The 19,340-nt window shown below is 36.1% G+C and overlaps 1 protein-coding gene across 10 annotated transcripts in view; it reads left to right on the plus strand.

The window, feature by feature from the left end:
* The window catches only part of BLTP1 (bridge-like lipid transfer protein family member 1), a 198,385-nt gene that overhangs the window by 172,054 nt on the left and 6,991 nt on the right, over window positions 1-19,340 (plus strand). For all 10 annotated transcript variants that reach the window (XM_058549998.1, XM_058550005.1, XM_058550000.1 and 7 more), the window contains 14 exons: window positions 336-475; window positions 1,593-1,794; window positions 6,255-6,455; window positions 7,244-7,423; window positions 9,629-9,766; window positions 10,498-10,755; window positions 11,652-11,802; window positions 12,205-12,362; window positions 12,479-12,671; window positions 12,889-13,106; window positions 15,540-15,791; window positions 16,356-16,559; window positions 18,476-18,670; window positions 19,116-19,250. In XM_058549998.1, the coding sequence (XP_058405981.1) occupies window positions 336-475; window positions 1,593-1,794; window positions 6,255-6,455; window positions 7,244-7,423; window positions 9,629-9,766; window positions 10,498-10,755; window positions 11,652-11,802; window positions 12,205-12,362; window positions 12,479-12,671; window positions 12,889-13,106; window positions 15,540-15,791; window positions 16,356-16,559; window positions 18,476-18,670; window positions 19,116-19,250 (2,625 nt within the window). The remainder of the gene's footprint in view (window positions 1-335; window positions 476-1,592; window positions 1,795-6,254; window positions 6,456-7,243; window positions 7,424-9,628; window positions 9,767-10,497; window positions 10,756-11,651; window positions 11,803-12,204; window positions 12,363-12,478; window positions 12,672-12,888; window positions 13,107-15,539; window positions 15,792-16,355; window positions 16,560-18,475; window positions 18,671-19,115; window positions 19,251-19,340) is intronic.

A 19,340-nucleotide genomic window follows, 5' to 3' on the forward strand; every position in this document is an offset into this window, starting at 1 on the left:
TCCTGGTGAGATTATGTGATTTTCCCACAGCCACAGCTAGGTAATGAGAAAATGAACATCCTTAGCTCCTTCATTAGTGTGTCTCTTGGACTGGAAACTCCTTAAGGGCAAAAACGTAATTACTGTTTTCTTGGTACAGTGTTTGGTATAGCAGCAGGGGAATCGAATTCTGGAGGAATGAGCAAGAGGTTTGAATAGGAAAAGACGTATAGAATGATGGGCCACAGGAGTAAATGTTTCTGTGTTCACACCCCTGATCTCAGCATAAAAGGATCTTTTCATAAATAATTTGCCCTTGCCCTAATAATAAAACTTAAAACTAAATATTTTAACAGCTATCAGCTCACAAGATGAAGATATGGGACATTTTGAAATACCAGATCCTATGGAAGAATCAACAACGTCATTAGTATCATCTTCAACATCTGCTTACTCTTCCTTCCCTGTAGATGTTGTGGTTTATGTACGAGTTCAGGTGATCTACTTCATTTATTCCTTTTTGTTTTAAAGAAAAAAGTGTTTCTTCAGTTCATTTGAACATTTCCAACCTGATTTCCCTTTAAAGTTTTCTTAACTTTGAGTTCATGGACCTTTAGTGTGTCTCCGATGGCTTAAAGATTGCCTGAACCTCTGGGAAGTATAATTTTATGTGTTTATTTACTTTTCTGCTGAGGAGGTTTGTAGATATTTGGGTTTTCAAAATTTAGATCTCATACTTTTGTGGCAAAAATAAAAATATATAAGTAAAAACCCTCTTTTAGCATTTTATGCCTTTTTTTATTATGGCATCTGTATTTCTTGTCATTATATGGTCCTTTTTGAGCAGATTTAAAGTGTAATTTAGATATAAAGTCACAATAGCACCTTTGTTGGATTTCTGCTAAGAGTTATCTAATATTTTAGTCTAAAATGCAGTCCTATCAATAGGCCTTTGGGGAGTATATATTAGCATCTGATCGAGTCCATTTATTAAGGAGGATTTGAAAACTACTTGCATCCAAACTTGAGAGTTTAGTTTACCCTCAATTAAAATCTTATAATCAATCTCAGGAATAAAAGCAACACTAACGGTCATCTGTTCAAACTGTTTTCTACAATAGCAATTTGGCCAAAAGAGCTTCTGTCTGATCTGTTTTTGCAATAGCTTTTTTGAAGATCTAATGAAAACATGTAATGGGTGAGGGCTTGAGAGTTTATAAAACTTTTGTTATTAATGCAACAGCCTTTTTAAATTTTAGTATAAGGAAAATTACTTCCTTTAAAAGACTTGATTATGAACAAGTATAATATGAATATAAACATCTTTAACATTCTGAATTATCTAAACATCTAAATATTTATCACTCAGAGATAGCTCCTCAAATATTTAGATTTTTTAAAATGATACCATTTTTTTTAATACATTTTGGTTAATGTATCATGTGTCTGTTTGAAAAAGCTAGGATATTAAACAGAAAATCCTTTTACGTGTCAAATAAATTTTATATATGTGGACTGAAATGGAAATTAAATGTAATTTTTGGAACCCAATGTGAAATTTTTTAACCATCTAGTCCTTAGAAACCTTTTTTTTGGCTTTCTGCACTTTTTAGCCCTCACAGATCAAGTTTAGCTGTTTACCGGTATCAAGAGTAGAGTGCATGCTAAAGCTGCCATCCCTGGACTTAGTGTTTTCTTCAAACCGAGGAGAACTGGAGACTTTAGGAACGGCGTATCCTGCAGAGACTTTATCCCCTGGAGGGAATGCTACTCAGAGTGGAACAAAGACTTCTGCTACCAAAACTGGAATTCCAGGTATGGAAACATTCTTTTATTCCACTGGTATAAAGTCAAATACTATTTTTCTTTCTTGAGGAAGATTAGCCCTGAGCTAACATCCGATGCCAATCCTCCTCTTTTTGCCGAGGAAGATTGGCCCTGGGCTAACATCCGTGCCCATCTTCCTTTACTTTATATGAGACACCACTGCAGCATGGCTTGACAAGCAGTGCGTCGGTGCACGCCCGGGAAACAAACCCGCGAACCCCGGTCTGCCGCAGTGGAGCACGCACTTAACCGCTACGCCACTGGGCCGGCCCCCAAGTCAAATACTATTTTTAAATAAATATTTTTAATAGTAATGAATATATACTTCTAAATAAATAAATTTGGAAAAGAAGAATATTTGAGAATTAGAGTATTTATTTAAAAATCTATAGTAGATCAAAGTTCTGAGTATATTTTGTTACAAGTGAATGGCAGTTGGATAGCATTTTGTTGGCTTGAATGTACATACTACAAGCACTATGAAGTAACTGTCATATAATAATACGTTCAAGTACTTTGGAATGTTTTATGCTATATTTTTATATTTAAGAGTAATCACTGTTGCAAATAGAAAATAAGAGATGTAGTGTTATGTTGCAAGGATTTCTTATCACGCTGAATTAAAATTGTATTAAGTAGCATGTACAATCATGCACTACATAATGATGTTTTGGTCAACGAGGGACCACATATACATCAGTGGTTCCATAAGATTAGTACCGTATAGCATAGGTGTGTAGTGGGCTATACTATCTAGGTTTGTGTAAGTACACTCTATGATGTTCACACAATGACAAAATCATGTAATGGCACTTTTCTCAGAACGTATTCCCCGTTGTTAAGTGACGCATGACTGTATATATTTTTTAATGGTAAACTTTGTAACGGAAATCAAATGTATTGTTTCATGAAAGGTTTTGTTTTTAAAATAGAACTGATGATTTCCTGATGAGATAGTCACTCTTCACTATGTTAAAGCTCAGTGTCGTTTCTGCCCTAAAAATCATATAAAGATCACAAATGCAAATGATAAATATTTTATTGGACACTTTTAAAGAAAGAAACTAGAATGAATGAAAATTGATGAGAGAATTGATAAGAGAACTATCGTTAGAACAGTGGTTCTTAACCAGGGGCGATTTTGCCCCCAGGGGACATTTGGCATGTCTGGAGACACTGGAGAAATGGTAAAGCAAAACCTTTGCTTTGCTGTGTGAATCTTTGAAAGTTTTCACAACAAAATAGGAAAGCAAGAAGTTAATATTTTAGAACTAAAGTTTTTGCTAATGCAGTTCCCCACTGTCTCGCACTTAGCTCCAAAATATTGCTGCTGGAATTGTGTTGTCGTCAAAACAAAGTATCGGAGTGGTAGTGTTGGTTTTTGAAAACATATTTTTCTGATTGTCACATTAACTCATTGTTCATTATAGAAAATATAGGAAACAAAAAAGTACTAAAAATGAAAATAGGGGCCAGCCTGGTGGCGCAAGCGGTTAAGTGCGCATGCTTCGCTGCGGCAGCCCGGGGTTCGCCGATTCGGATCCCAGGCGCACACCGACGCACTGCTTGGCAAGCCATGCTGTGGCGGCGTCCCATATAAAGTGGAGGAAGATGGGCATGGATGTTAGCCCAGGGCCAGTCTTCCTCAGCAAAAAAAAGAGGAGGATTGGCAGATGTTAGCACAGGGCTGATCTCCTCACCAAAAAAAAAAAAAAAAAACATGAAAATAATAAATAGTATTCCTTTATGATGGATAACCAGCATTTTTGTAGAGATACAGTCTTTTTCCCAGGAAAAATTGAAATATGATCTCTTCTGCTATGTAACTTTTTAAAATTTAATATATAGGTTTTCCCAAATTATTAAATCTTTGTCTCTAAAATAACTTTAATGACTGCATGACATTCCATCATTTTTTTTTTTTTTCTGAGGAGATCAGCCCTGTGCTAACATCTGCCAATCCTCCTCTTTTTTTTTTGCTGAGGAAGACTGGCCCTGGGCTAACATCTGTGCCCATCTTCCTCCACTTTATATGGGACACTGCCACAGCATGGCCTGACAAGCGGTGCGTCGGTGCGTGCCCGGGATCCGAACCGGCGAACCCCGGGCCGCCACAGTGGAGCGCACACACTTAACCGCTTGCGCCACCAGGCCGGCCCCGACATTCCATCATTTTGATCTTATGTTTGAGACTCCCTGGGCATTTTCTTTTTTATTTTGTAATAATATTGAGGTGAATATCTTTGTATATAAATATTTATAAACATCCTTAGCATAAATTCTTGAAAGTGGAATTCCTAAGTCAGAGAGTGAATATTTCTAAAGGGTTTGATAGGTTTTACTCTTTAATAAGACTAGAAGATTTCTGCATCCTCATCAAGGTGTGTGTGGATACCAAGTTCACTGTATTCTTCTCAACACTGTGCTTTAAATTTATTTTCAATTATTGTCAATATAATGTACTAAAGTGGGATTTTATTATTTTAATTTATATTGTATTACTTTATTGGCTCTTTGAGTGAGGGGGATAAATATGCCCTTGCCCATTCCTCTATTGGGACATTCGCTTTTTTCTTAAGGACAAAATGTCACGAATTATTAACACAAATTATTATGGTAGTATATATGTACTATGCTAGGAACATGTAGTGAAAGGAATGTGAAATGAGCAACTATTTTTTTGTGCCCACATTTTATGATTTTTTAGAAAATAACATTGATCATTTTATCATCATAAAACATACAAGAGGGCCGGGCCCTGTGGCTTAGCGGTTAAGTGCGTGTACTCCGATGCTGGCGGCCCGGGTTCGGATCCCGGGCGCGCACCGACACACCGCTTCTCCAGCCACGCTGAGGCCGCGTCCCACATACAGCAACTAGAAGAATGTGCAACTGTGACGTACAACTATCTATTGGGGCTTTGGGGGAAAAAAAAATAAATAAAAATTATAAAAAAAAAAAAAATACAAGAAAGAATGACGATGAGAATAAATGATACGTAGAGGTTACGACAATATCCATTCTTTCAAAGGATCTTTATTGAACTTTACTGAGATCTGTGTAAGTCCTAGGGGTTAGATATACAGTAGTAGCTAACAGACATGGTCCCTGCTAATGTGGAACTTAAATTGAATTTGGAGAGATATTAAGCAAACAAGCATATTTTAAATGGAAACTTGAAGTAGGTGAGTATGAGTTAGCCAAGCATAGAGTTGGGGGAATGAACACTCCAGGTACAGAATACAAAATCCATGAAGCAGAAAAGAGTTTGGCAACTTTGAAAAAAAAAAAAAAAAAAAACTAGTATAAGTGGAGCGTGGTGAATAAAGGGTAGACTGGCATGGGAAAGATTGAGAGAAAAGGAAAAGAGCCAGATTGTGTGGGGAAGCCACTCAAAGGTTAAGCAGGGGAGTGGATTTGATTCCGATTTACACTTTTAGAACACTAGTCCAGCTGCAATGTGGCAGCTGATTGGAGAGCAAGAGTGGATGGAAGCAGGGAGAGTGGTTGGCCATTTCAGCAGTCCAGAATTGATAATTGCTTAGGCTAGAATAGCAATAGCGAGATGGAGGGAAAAATGGACAGACTTGATATATGTTGTTGGACACAGAAATGATATGGTGATAAATTGCTTGATAGGAAGTTAGAAGTGGGAGGGATGATAAAAAAAAAAACCTCCCAGGTTTCTGGTTGAGCTATTTGTATGGAAGTGTCTCTTACTGGAGATAGGAAACATTAGGAAAAAGCAGATTGGGGGAAAAGATGAAGAGTTAAGTTTTGGACATGATAAGCTTTAGACGCCTGCAACGCATTCTGGTAGGATGTCAAGTAACCAGCTGCGATATATGAATTCAAAGGAGGTCTTGTCTGGAGATATATGTTTTGGGATCATCAGCAAAATGCTCTATTCAGATGGTCTCATATTTTTTAAGTTTAAAGCATATTTGGAATTCGCCTATCCACCCATGGGAAATGTTGCCAATGAGAACACTTGGCTCTCTGAAACAAAGACAACTTTAACTTGCTGCATTTGTGTACCTTGCTCTCTTTCCACTGTTTCCTACTGAAATGTGGACTCCCACTGTATAATTTGGATTTTTTACAGTTTGTTCTCCTTCTCCTTGCTTAAACCCCAACTGTTCTGTGCCTTTCCACTGCCTGCTTCCAGTGGAGCAAAGGAGAAAAGAAACAGGAAACCATGGCGTTGGCCAATCATATGTATAAATAATTGTTTCAAAGAAGAACAGAGTTGGTTTACAGAGTAAATTACTAATTGGAAAGTACATGAAAGTCCTCATTTTGATTTCAAGGATTTAAATTTATTGACCAGTTAATATTGGAGTGTTTCCATTGTCAAGTCATGTTTGGTTCTTGAGAATATATTAGTAACAGGCTTTTTAAATTTTCTGTGGCTTATAAATATTTTGGATTTCTTGTGTTCACTGTAGGTTCGTCAGGATTAGGCAGCCCTCTTGGCAGAAGTCGACATAGTAGTAGCCAGTCAGATCTGACCAGTTCCAGCAGCAGTTCGTCTGGTTTGAGCTTCACTGCATGCATGTCTGACTTTTCCCTTTATGTATTTCATCCATATGGAGCAGGGAAACAAAAAACTGCTGTTTCTGGCCTCACATCTGGATCAGGAGGATTAGGTATACTTAGCATGTTTGTGTCTTTTTCAAATTTATAGTAACTTTTCAAGCTTTGATCTTTTCAGAAATCATGATACCTTTAATAATTGATGTAAAATAAGATCAGAAACTTTTTTTATTTTTCCTTTTGATAATATCTATCCTGTCTCTACATAGTAAGTAGAAATATGAAATAAATAATTCAGGTGAATTAATTATACAAGAATTTAAAAACTCAGAATATTTTATAAGTGACATACACAGCACAATAATCTCTTTGGATATAAGAAGTTACTTATGTTACTTAAATGTTTAAATGTTTTACCAAATCACTGTCTATTTGTATAAGAAATTATATTCTATAAATAGTAAATTTTTAAAGTGTGTGCATCATGTTTGTTAATTTAAAATGAGACTATTGTTATTATTAGTCAGTTATTTAGCAAACTTAAGTTCCACTGGCATTTTAAAGTACAGATTTACCACTAAAAATCATGTGATGTTGATATTAGTGAATCTCTCTTGACTTATTTAGACAAATAATGAAGGCATATACTGCACGTCAATAATAGCTTTTGTTGGAGAAGGGTTGTAAAAATCATCAGTTATGGTTATGGGCTTGAACCTATTAAAACTATTGTTAGGAATGCTAATGCTCAATAGATCATTCTGCTTAAATTTTTACCTCACTGAAGTGATTTTAATTGATGGCATATTCCAGCGTATTGGATAATTTCATGTAACTAGATAGTTGTGTGTATGTATATGTATACATGTGTATATATTAATGTGTGTGTGTCTTTTTAAAGGGAATGTGGATGAAGAACCCACTTCAGTCACTGGTCGAAAAGACTCACTCAGTATAAACCTTGAGTTTGTAAAAGTGAGTCTGTCTCGAATAAGGCGTTCAGGAGGTGCCTCATTTTTTGAAAGTCAGTCTGTAAGCAAGTCTGCAAGCAAGATGGACACTACGCTAATAAATATATCTGGTATTCAATTTTACAGTTTTCTAATTAAAATATTATTTTCCAGAATTAAATAAGGGCCTCCTTTATAACATTGTTTCAATATTAAATACATTTAATAATATTAAGCTTTTAGTGATAAATTGATTTAAAGGAGAGAAATAAACAGTCCAGCCTACTATACTATCTCAGTCCAAGTAATCAATGTTAAAAATATGATTTCTAGATAAATATATAGAAATATCACCCAAGGATCAAAATATGCCTAATTAAATCATTGAAAACGTCTTTTCTTCACTTCTCTACCATGAATTGGTAAAATTTCAGACTTTCTGTTTATTTGATTTTCTAATTGTAAATTCTTAAAACACTAAATAGGGATGAGTGTTAAAAATTTTTTACTTGGTGTCATAAGATCTTGAATTGTGTGCATGTATATTGCTAGCTTTTTAACTAGCTATATAACTATGGGCAAATCACCTGCTCATTTTCTTTACATTGTGATTGAAGTATTTAAAATTAAATGCATGTGGAACATTTTGAAGATTTCAGAGTACTATATGAGAGGAAACTTTTAAAATTATTAATCAAACAAATATAGTAAGTACACTCCACCCAGTATTCATTCAACAAACATATATTGAGGTGTATTTTACGGTGAATTTATGCCGAGCACTGTGCTAGGTGATTGATAAGGCAAAGTCTTATGAGTAGACAAATAAATGACATTGCAAGGTAATAAATGCTATAATGAAGGTTTATATAAAGAAGAGAAAACAATATATTCTGTTTTATATAAGAGATCAGAGAAGGCTTCACAAGGGAAATGATACTTGGACCAGATCTTCAAAATTATGTAGGAATATTCTTGGCTATAGCAACATGTTATTTAATGGCACAGAAGCATCAAAAAGTATGCTTTTGGATCAAACTTTGGTTCACTGAGGGTGAAGCACGGATATAACTGAACATTTAATTGGTTGTACAAAGCAGTTGGGGCCAGAGGGAGAGAGGAGTTGGCTAGAGGTAAAGCTAGTAAAATAGATCAGGACCAGACTGGGGGGAGACTTGTTTGCCAGGCTAAAGACTAGAGTTTTGATCCTTTGGGCAGTGAGAAACCATGAGAGGTTTCTAAGAAATGAGATGACAACATTGTTCCTAAAGATGACAATGATGTATTGTACACTTAAAAACCTGTTAAGACGGTAGACATCATGTTAAGGGTTCTTACCACACACACACACACAATTATATATGGATTATTAAATAAACATCTGTTTCCATTTAAAAAGAGGAGGATGATGTTTCAGATTGGTGTTTTAGAAAGAGAGTTGATGGCAGCATGAAAGATAGGAGAGGAAAGATGCTTGAGGAGGCTGTTGAGATAGACTGAGCAATACGGGATGAAGGCCTGAACAGTAAAAAAGGAGAAGAGGGAATGGTTTCAAGAGAAATATAAGAATCCACAAGCTGGAGGACAAGTTATGTAAGGAGCAGTAGAGGACACAAGGATGCCTCAAACTTTTAACATATGTGACTGACGGGACGGTGAAGTCATTAACTTAGAAAATAGAGAAGAAAGTGACTATAGGACATTCAAGTGGAATGTCTGGTAGGCAATTGTGTGGATGTGGGCTTAGGCTGAACCAGAAACTTTAGGTTTGGGAGACATTGGTGTAAATCCCACAGAAGCTAGGGTAGAGATATGGAACACGTAGAGCAGGAGCCAGCAGAGAGCTCTGAGCAGAAGCCCAGGAGACGGCCATCAGAATGCTTTCAGACTGACAAGTCACTGCTCTTTGTCTAAAAGGACAATAGTAGTCTTGCCACACAGCTATTTGGTTTGCAGCTACTTTTGAGGAAGTTTGTATCCCAGCTCATCCTGATGATTCATTTGCCATATTTGACAAGAGCCCTGTGTTAAAGTAGAAAGCTGTTTGTAAGACTGATCTTGAGAACCTCTGAGAATTTCACAATAAAGTGATAATTCCAACTTGCCCTCACCTCAAAAAAGGAAATGGAACTAATAGTGTTAGAATGTGCTATTTTTATAATTTGTAGAAGGAATGTATTATCACTTACTAATCATACTATGTAACTTATTTTGATATTTCATGAATTATAACATGATTGTAATTCAGTTGTGTAATACCATGTCCTACCTACCATGTGAAAATATTAAGGTTTTTGGAAATAAGTTCTAACAAATTTTATTTATTTATGTATCAGCTGTTTGTGATATAGGGTCTGCCTCCTTTAAATACGATATGCGGCGACTCAGTGAAATTCTGGCATTTCCAAGAGCATGGTATAGGAGAAGTATTGCAAGACGCCTGTTCCTCGGAGACCAAACTATAAATTTGCCAAGTAAGCTTGTTATGTAATTATAATTATACTTAAGCATATACTTAATTATGCTTTTAATTTTGGTTACAACAGCAACAAGATCCATGATTGATAACACAAGCCTTGTCTTACCTGGTAAGTTGCACCATGTTCATTCATTCATTCATTCATTCAACAAATGTCTTTTGAGCCCCTCTAATGTACTAACCACTGGGGATACAGTAGCACTGGGGCTGTATCACAGACCCAGAGAGACAGAATCTTGCTCTCTCAGAGAGTACGTTCAGCTGACTTTTATTTGGTAATGATTACTCTGTAATCTTTTAAAATCTGGAAACGGAGAAATATATTTAACCATGCAAATTAATCATGGTTGGTTAAGCATGGAAAACAGAAAATGTTGGGGACATGCTACCATACTGCCTGCATTTTTTCTCTTGGACTCAGATATTGTTGTGGTATTAGACCTCGTAAGTGAAAAGTCAAGTTAGCGTGCTACAGTAGAAAATATTAGAAATCTGGATCTGGAAATAGAGTACCTGTCCTACCCTTCTCATGGAGTTTCTGTGAGAATTAAATAAAATAAATAAGCTGGCATGTACTTTGCAAACTGTAAATTGACATACGGTTGTCAAATAGAGAACTAGGAGGAATATATAACGTGATTAGAAAAGGTGGAGTGGTGAAATTTGTTGTTTTATAGATGGTGATTTTACTGTTAATGTTGTTTTTGTTTTCTGCTTTTCTACTAGCATCTGGCCCAGGGACACCTGATTCCACTGAAGGGGTAAGCCAGCACCTCTCTCCTGAATCGGCAAGAAAAGCTTACTGCAGGGCCTGGGAGCAGCCCAGTCAGTCAGCCTCCTTCAGCCACATGCCTCAGGCACCTAGTGTGTTCAGCGAGCATGTGACCAACAGCGCCGTGTCACCAGGGACAGCAGCACAGAGCCTGAAGTCCCCGGCTTCCACCAGATCAAGGAGTGTGTCTGATTCTTCAGTTCCTCGAAGAGGTAACACTGCTCCCTTTATCAGCAGGTGCCCTCCAGTGTCCCCCAGGATAAAAATCTGAATTAGTTACTCCCAGATTTCTGCCCCAACTGCAGGGAGATATAGCCTTGCAGGTTTTTATGGAAGATGGCAGGGGGAACCCCAAACCCAAACAACAAACACATCAAAGTATTGCCAGGAGAAGAGACTGGCTGGGTAACTAGTATCTTTGAAAAGGGATGGGGAGAAAGGAGTGAGCGTATTGTTACTGTGCTGCATATGGTATAGTTGCTTTTAGAAATAAACCTACAGTGTTGTAAAAGATATTTGATACTGAAAACGTTAATCTTTATGTTCAATCTTTCTTTTATTCAGCCAGGGTTTTTTGAACTCTTTTATGTCCTCAGCACTCTACTTGTGTCTGAACATATAAAGATAAATGATGTAGTTCATGTCACAAGGTAAGATTAGAGTATAGTGAGCAAAGGCAGGATTCAAGATATATACTGAGTCCATAAGAACACAGAAGACAGGCACCCCAGATGGCCTCTGCGCTTTAGAATGGTCCCTGCCTTCGAGGCTTCTATTTGGCAGCAGCAACTTATATTTTCTCCTTTGTTAAGAAAATCCCAGCATGATGAACGATCTGTGCTGCCATATCCCATGTACACCAGAATTTCCTCATATAAAATGGAGGTAATACAGAACTTTATGAGCTTTCGAGAAGTAAGGCTGCCAGCACTTACTAAACCAGTAAATGGTAACTTATTTTAGAGGCAATATGACAACTATTAAATGTTAGGTTTGATACAAGAATATTATATTTTTACTTTTTGGAATATAGTGATAAGTGGTTTTTGCCTTGTAATCAGCTGAGCATCTGTGTGAATGAATGTGCTTTTGATTTTTCTATTTTTAGATTCACTTTCAAAAACATCAACTCCCTTTAACAAGTCAAACAAAGCAGCAAGCCAACAAGGGACCCCGTGGGAAACACTTGTCGTGTTTGCTATCAACTTGAAGCAATTAAATGTTCAAATGAATATGAGTAATGTAATGGGAAATACAACGTAAGCTATTCAGATACAAAGAAAATATATTTAATCATTAGTTGTAATTTTTCTTATATTGTAGTAAAGCAATTCAAAACTTTTTTTTAAAGCTGAAATGTTTGAGAGCAAAGACAGTAGAGAAAAGGTATAAATTGCTTTATCCTGAAAAATCGCTTAATCCTAAAGATACTGTAATATAAAACAGCATGAAATATGTTCTAAAAAGAGAGAAAATTATGAGGAAAATAGAGTAATTTTCTAGCTAAGACGAAACCTTCATCATCAAGTATTTACCAGTTTTTATAAGAAATGTATTGCTTCACTGTCAAACTTTTTTGAAATCATTTGATTTAACTCCTGTTTTAATTCATGGCATTGGAAGCCATATGTCTAATTAATAACTCTTTTTCTTTTTTTTAGTTGGACAACTAGTGGTTTGAAGAGCCAGGGCCGTCTATCGGTAGGAAGCAATCGAGATCGAGAGATAAGCATGTCTGTTGGTCTGGGAAGATCACAGTTAGATTCTAAAGGAGGAGTAGTTGGAGGGACCATAGATGTCAATGCTTTGGAGATGGTTGGTATGTTAAAATTTTACAAATAAAAAATATATTGAAAAAAAGTTTTTGAAAATTGGTTTTGATGAGTTTTTCCCATTACGCACTTCTTTGAAAAGTAATTATTGTTTCTATTTTAGCTCATATTTCTGAACATCCAAATCAGCAACCTAGTCACAAAATTCAGATTACTATGGGTTCTACTGAAGCTCGTGTTGATTACATGGGCTCAAGTATCCTCATGGGTATCTTCAGTAATGCTGATCTCAAGCTTCAGGATGAATGGAAAGTAAATCTGTATAATACACTGGAGTCAAGCATGACTGATAAAAGGTATTCAGTAAAGTATTACTTTTTGAACACTTCACATGACGGCTCTTGACATATTTTTTATCATCCAGTGAGAAAACACAATTCAGTTTTCTTGCAAAATGATTTTATATTATGCAATTAGTATGAATAAACAAGATAGGTGGGCAAGAGAATTTTTCTTGTACTTTTTAACTATCCTCTATAAGATATATGATAAAGACTCTGTTTTATGCTCTAGTGAAATTTTTGTCCATGGAGATTTGAAGTGGGATATTTTCCAAGTAATGATATCAAGATCAACCACACCAGACCTGATAAAAATAGGAATGAAGCTCCAGGAATTTTTTACACAACAGTTTGATACCAGCAAACGAGCTCTGTCTACCTGGGGACCAGTTCCTTATCTTCCACCTAAGACGATGACTAATAACCTAGAGAAAAGTTCACAAGAACAATGTAAGAATTAGAACTAAGCCTTTATATATGCTTTATCTTTCACTAAATGTGTGTCACTATCTTAATTTAAAATAATAACAATAATACCTATATACTATACATACAAAGTGGTCCATATGCTCTTTATTCACTCAGCAAAGTACCTAATTTCCTACTGCCAATGGAATTAAAAGGCCATCATTTTGGAAGTCATCATTTATTACCTCCTCCCCCTACTACAACTCATCGCAACCATGCTCGTTCCATGCTCTTGAATACTAATTATGACAATATCGTGTTCTGGTTTAGAGCATGGGTTATGGAGTCGGAATGTCTGAGTTTTGATTTATTAGCTGTGTCGTATTAGGCAGATTATTATTTTCACTCGGTAATTCAATCAGCAAATATTAAGCATCAACCATGTTCTTAAGCACTGTTTTAGGCATAGGAGATCTACTAGTGGACAAAATTCCTACCCTCATGAAGCTTACATTCTAATGGGAGAGAGAGGCCATAATTAATTTACTAACTAAATATGTAAGAATTTCAGGTAGAGAGAAGTGCTGAGAAAAAGAACAAAGCAGGGGAAGGATGGTGAATGACAGTGTGTGAAGATAGCTGTTTTAGAAAGGGTGGTTAGGGAAGCCTTTTCTGAAGTGAAGATCCGGGCTAAGATCTGTGGGGAGAGAGTTCTGGGCATAGGGGTTTATTGAAGGGTGCAAAGCTCCTACAGTAGGAAGAAACATGGCTTGTTTGAGGATCATTAAGATGGCCGCTGTGGTGGAACAGAGTAAGCAAACAGGAAAATGTTGGACGTGAATTCAGAGAGATAGGCCACAGATAAGATTTTTAATATGATGGGTAGCTATTGGAGACATGTTTATAGATTTGGTATTATTTGATTTACTTTTTCTTAAAATACTCCTTTTTAAAGCATCACTCAGGCTGCTGTGTGGAGAAGAGCCTACAGGTGGTTAAGAATGGAAGTAAGGAGACCATTGCAGTAATTACCATTATCATTGATACACATTGTCACATTAGCATTGTAAGGAGGCCATTGCAAGCATCCAGGCAACAGATGATGGTGGCTTTAACTAGAATGATAGAGGTAAAAGTGGTGAAAGTAGTCAGAATCAGGATAATGTTTAGTAACTTATTATCACAGAAGCAGTACATGTGCATTGCATCACTGTGAATACTTCAGAGCGTATATCTTCAGGTACTTTTATATGCACCTATTATATGTGTACTTTTTACCAAAATATTGTTCATATTGTTTTGTAACCTTTTCCAGTCAACAATCTCCAACTTTCCATTTTGCTAATTATTTATCTCCTCTAGCCTTCTGACCACATTCCACAGTTGACCTAGAATTATCCTTACAACTGGTTTGTCCAAACCAATATATTCAAACCAAGATCACTGGTTAAATCTGGTTATGTTCCTTTACTCTCTTTTAGTTCAGCAGTCCTTTTTTTAATGACATGACTTAAAGAGACTAGCTCAATTGTCCTGGAGAATGTCCTACCTTCTAGATTTTTTTCAGTTGTTTCCTTCTGGTTTCATTTATCTTGTTCCTCTAGTCTGTGTATTTCCTTTAAACTGGAATTGGTATCAGGCATGTACAAATAGAGGCATGGTCCTCAAAACACCTGGCCCGAATTCTTCACAAAAGTCTTGTCATAGAAAACAAAGAAACAGGCTTAGGGAATTGTTTTAGATTAAAGGAAACTAGAGAGACATGCTAACTAAATAAAATGCATGATCCTTGGTTAGATCTGGAATGAGAGTTGTGGAAAACAGCCAGAAAGGATATTATTGGGATAAATGGGAAATGTAACTATGAACTGTATACCTGATTAGTGCTTCTCAAACTGTAATGTGCATCTGAAACACCTGGAGATTTTATTAAAATGCAGATTCTGATACAGTAGGTATGAGGTACACTTAAGAGTCTGCATTTCTAACACGCTCCCAGGTGATGCTGAGGCTGCTGGTCCTCAGACCTCACTTTTGAGTAGCAAGGGTACAAGAGAGTAAAAAACAGTACTTAAAATCAAGGATCTGCATTTGATTTCTAGGTCTTCTAGTCACTGGTTCACTTAACCCCCCTTCTGCTTCACTTGGAAAGAGTCTAGATGAAATACGTAGTTTACAGAGTTATTGTGAGAATTGCATAAAATTTCATGCAAGCACTTTGTAAATCATTAATCATCGAAGTGTTTGTTGTAATTATTATTAAGTTACTACTTTCCTTAGTTCTATCCATCCTTATGCAGCATCTTTTCCCAGACTGTATCTTTATTGGCTTCTTAATGTTAACCAGGTGTTGTTGTTTTCATCCCTTACCTGAGTCACTTCAGCTGTAGAAAGTAGGCACTTGCTGCCTTCCTACTCGCCATTCAAGATGTTCCTGAGGCACTTGTAGATACGTGGTTTTGGGTTTTCTTGCAGTGCTTGACGCAGCTCATCATCGCCACTGGCCTGGAGTGTTGAAGGTGGTATCAGGATGCCACATATCCTTATTTCAGATTCCACTACCAGAAGATGGAATGCAGTTTGGAGGATCAATGAGCTTACATGGAAATCATATGACACTGGCTTGTTTTCATGGTCCAAATTTCCGTTCAAAATCCTGGGCCCTTTTTCATTTAGAGGAACCAAATATTGCTTTTTGGACTGAAGCTCAGAAAATCTGGGAAGATGGTAAACTGACACATTTACAGCTTTTACTTTTTCCTATCTTCTGATATGATTATAAATGACAAAGTAATTTTCCTTTTTCATATTTATTTCTGAACCAGCCATCTTTTTCCATTTCTTAGGCAATTAAAGTTTCTGCTGCTATGGCTGGCCATAGTCATAATAATAGTTATTGTAAATATTTCTTATAAAAACATGAAGAGAAGACACATAGGTAGTGGAAGGAAATTATTGCAAGTCAAGACTGTATTTAACTTTTATGGGCAAGGCTGTGCTTTTACCTCTATTTACAGTGATAAACCCAGTTCCTTTTAGCTTTAATTTCCTGCTCAGTGGTTGCTTAATGAAGAAGGGAAAAATGGTTGATGCTCTTCATCTTACTGGGGATAAATCCAGTTATAACTAAAAGAAAGAACAATTACTTGTGATTTTTTTCTCACTTATTTACTCCTCCATTTTACAACTTTATCTATGTATGACTTAGCTAAATCTATTACTCTAGGGCCACAACTATTTTCTTGCGTCTAAATATAGTTTGTTACATTAAAAAACTTTTTTTTCCTCTAGGCTCTAGTGATCATTCTACATATATTGTACAAACATTGGATTTTCATCTGGGTCATAATACCATGGTTACCAAACCATGTGGTGCTTTGGAAAGTCCTATGGCAACAATAACCAAGATAACAAGGCGTCGCCATGAAAATCCACCCCATGGAGTAGCCAGTGTGAAAGAATGGTTCAATTATGTTACAGCCACAAGGAATGAAGGTTAAAATTTTGATTCTTTGAAGAGATTTTGTTTTCTCTATTTTGGGCTCTGTTGACTGTGTTTAGAATTTAAGTGGAAGAAGAATTTTCGTTGCTTTATAATTAAACAAGTTTCATTTTACTCTTGCTGACATAAGTAACAATGTTAGTACAGTAATGCAGCACTTAACGATGGGGCTATGCTCTGAGAAATGCATCGTTAAGCGATTTTGTTGTGCGAATGTCAGAGAGTGTACTTACACAAACCTAGATGGTATAGCCTACCACACATCTAGGCTATGCGCTACCAATCTTATGGGACCATGGTCCATTTTTGACAGAAACATCGTTATGCACATGACTATATGTGATTCACCACCCTGGTAGTGCCACATCTTATAGACTAAAATTATTCTAGATGTAACTGAAAACATTCAAAATAAAGTTGGTTTAAATAAGTGAAATTAAGTTTATTATAATTAGAAAAATATTTTCGTAGTAATGCTAAACTTGGGAGGTTTGGGAAAATTATTATACAACTAACTAAAGTTATTATACAACATAGAATGCCACAAAACTTAAGGTTCGGGATAGCTGGAATAAAATGAAACTAAATAATATATTTAGTCATAAGTTTAAAGAGAGTGCTTTGGATGAGTTTTTTCATGTGATAAGATTCACCAGTCTTGTAATAATATGGTCATGAAAATTCTTATTTTGTGGTTGTTTTTGTGTTCAAGTTTACAGTACTGCTTTTACCAATCATTTCGTCTGTATTGGAACGCTGACTAGATTGAGACATGTTAATACTTGAATGTTTTACTTAAAAATGACCTTTCAAAATGGAAAAGAAGATGAATTGGGCCCCATGGAAAATAGTTACTATGGTATAGGCAACCCCAGGGATTAGAGACTCTTAAAAATATTCTGAGAACAAAGGAGGATAAGGAAGTAAATTAGAATATGCATATATTGACTATTTTACCTTCCAAATGGAGATTTTTGGGGGAAGGAGTTCTTTTTGGCTGGGATACTAGGGAAGGGCTGTTAGCATATTGTTCTGCTACCCTTGTACCTAGAAAAATGCTGATTTTTATCATAACACATATATTGGGGAAAATCAGGACTTCTGCCTGATTTCAAAGTCAGGATAATATTTAATTGCAAATTCTATAATAATGAAGAATTCTATCTATGGAGAACTTTGAGCTTAATGAAACTCTTAAATTCAGAAATGAATTCAGTTGAGGATAATGCTCTTTTTAAAGTTCAAGAAACAAAAACCAAATGTATTGGATTTTTGTCTAAAATCATGTCATAAAGCTTCCATCTTGAGAATAGTGATATATATCACTATTTATATATATATATGTATATAAATATGTCACTATTTTATATATATATAAATATGTCACTACATACATATAAATGTCACTATATATCACTACATATATAAATATATCACTAAATTTTTATATATATAAAACTATATTCATATCTATATATAGATATATCATTATTCTCAAGACCACAGCTTTATATGGCTCTATTTTTAAAAACGTGAGTCTTTACTTTCCAACTTTTTTTGTGTGTGTGTGAGGAAGATCAGCCCTGAGCTAACATCCAATGCCAATCCTCTTTTTGCTGAGGAAGATTGGCCTTGGGCTAACATCCATGCCCATCTTCCTCTACTTTATATGGGATGCCGCCACAGCGTGGCTCGACAAGCTGTGCGTCAGTCTGTGCCCGGGATCCCAACCCGGGAACCCCAGGCCACTGAAGCGGAGTGTGCACTTAACTGCTATGCCACCAGGCTGGCCCCACTTTCCGACTTTTGAAATGATAACAGTTTGTGTCATAGTGTCATGAAAGCTAGAGGCTTATCAATGCCTACTGGTTTAATCTCATTCTTATTGTCTTTATTATTATGCATGTAGAGCTGAACCTACTTCGTAATGTGGATGCTAATAATACTGAGAATAGCACTACTGTGAAGAATTCTAGTTTGTTGAGTGGATTCAGAGGAGGTTCTAGCTATAATCATGAAACAGAGACCATCTTTGCGTTACCAAGGATGCAGCTTGACTTTAAGTCCATTCATGTTCAAGAACCACAAGAACCTTCATTACAGGGTATGTGGAAAAACAATCTTGAGTTTCTAAAGTTGCTAAGAAAATTCTAAAGGAACTTCAAACTACTGCTGTTGTCTCACAGGTTATTTTTGTACTATTAATATAGTCTAATGAAATTGATTTTCTGGGTGAAATTGATTTTCTTACCAGCTATATGGCCTCTGGCAAATAATTCATTTTTTGTCTCTTTTTCCTCAGTAAAATGGGGGTTAATAATAGGACTGCATTCATTGGGCTTTTATGAGGAATAAATGGGATATACTCAAAAGGTCCTTAGTAAACTGTCATCATCATTCTATAATTCACATACAGAAACTACTCGTTTCTCTGTAATTGCATTTAAGTGGATACATTTACATGGACCTTTGTAAATCCCTTATTAACAGGGAGAGAAAGGGACTTATTTCATAAAATCTTTTACTATAAAAGAACTTTGCTGTTGCAGATGCCAACCTGAAGCCAAAGGTAGAATGTAGCGTGGTGACAGAGTTCACTGACCACATTTGTGTGACCATGGATGCTGAGCTCATCATGTTTCTTCATGATTTAGTGTCGGCTTATCTTAAAGAAAAAGAAAAAGGTGGGTAGCATTTTCTTGTTTGGGGTTTGTTTCTTGTTTTCCTTAAAAGCTTCAAGAAAGGCAGTAGAATGTGTCTCCTTCCTCCATGAG

This window comes from Diceros bicornis, chromosome 11, assembly GCF_020826845.1.
Source record: "Diceros bicornis minor isolate mBicDic1 chromosome 11, mDicBic1.mat.cur, whole genome shotgun sequence".
Lineage (NCBI taxonomy): Eukaryota > Metazoa > Chordata > Mammalia > Perissodactyla > Rhinocerotidae > Diceros > Diceros bicornis.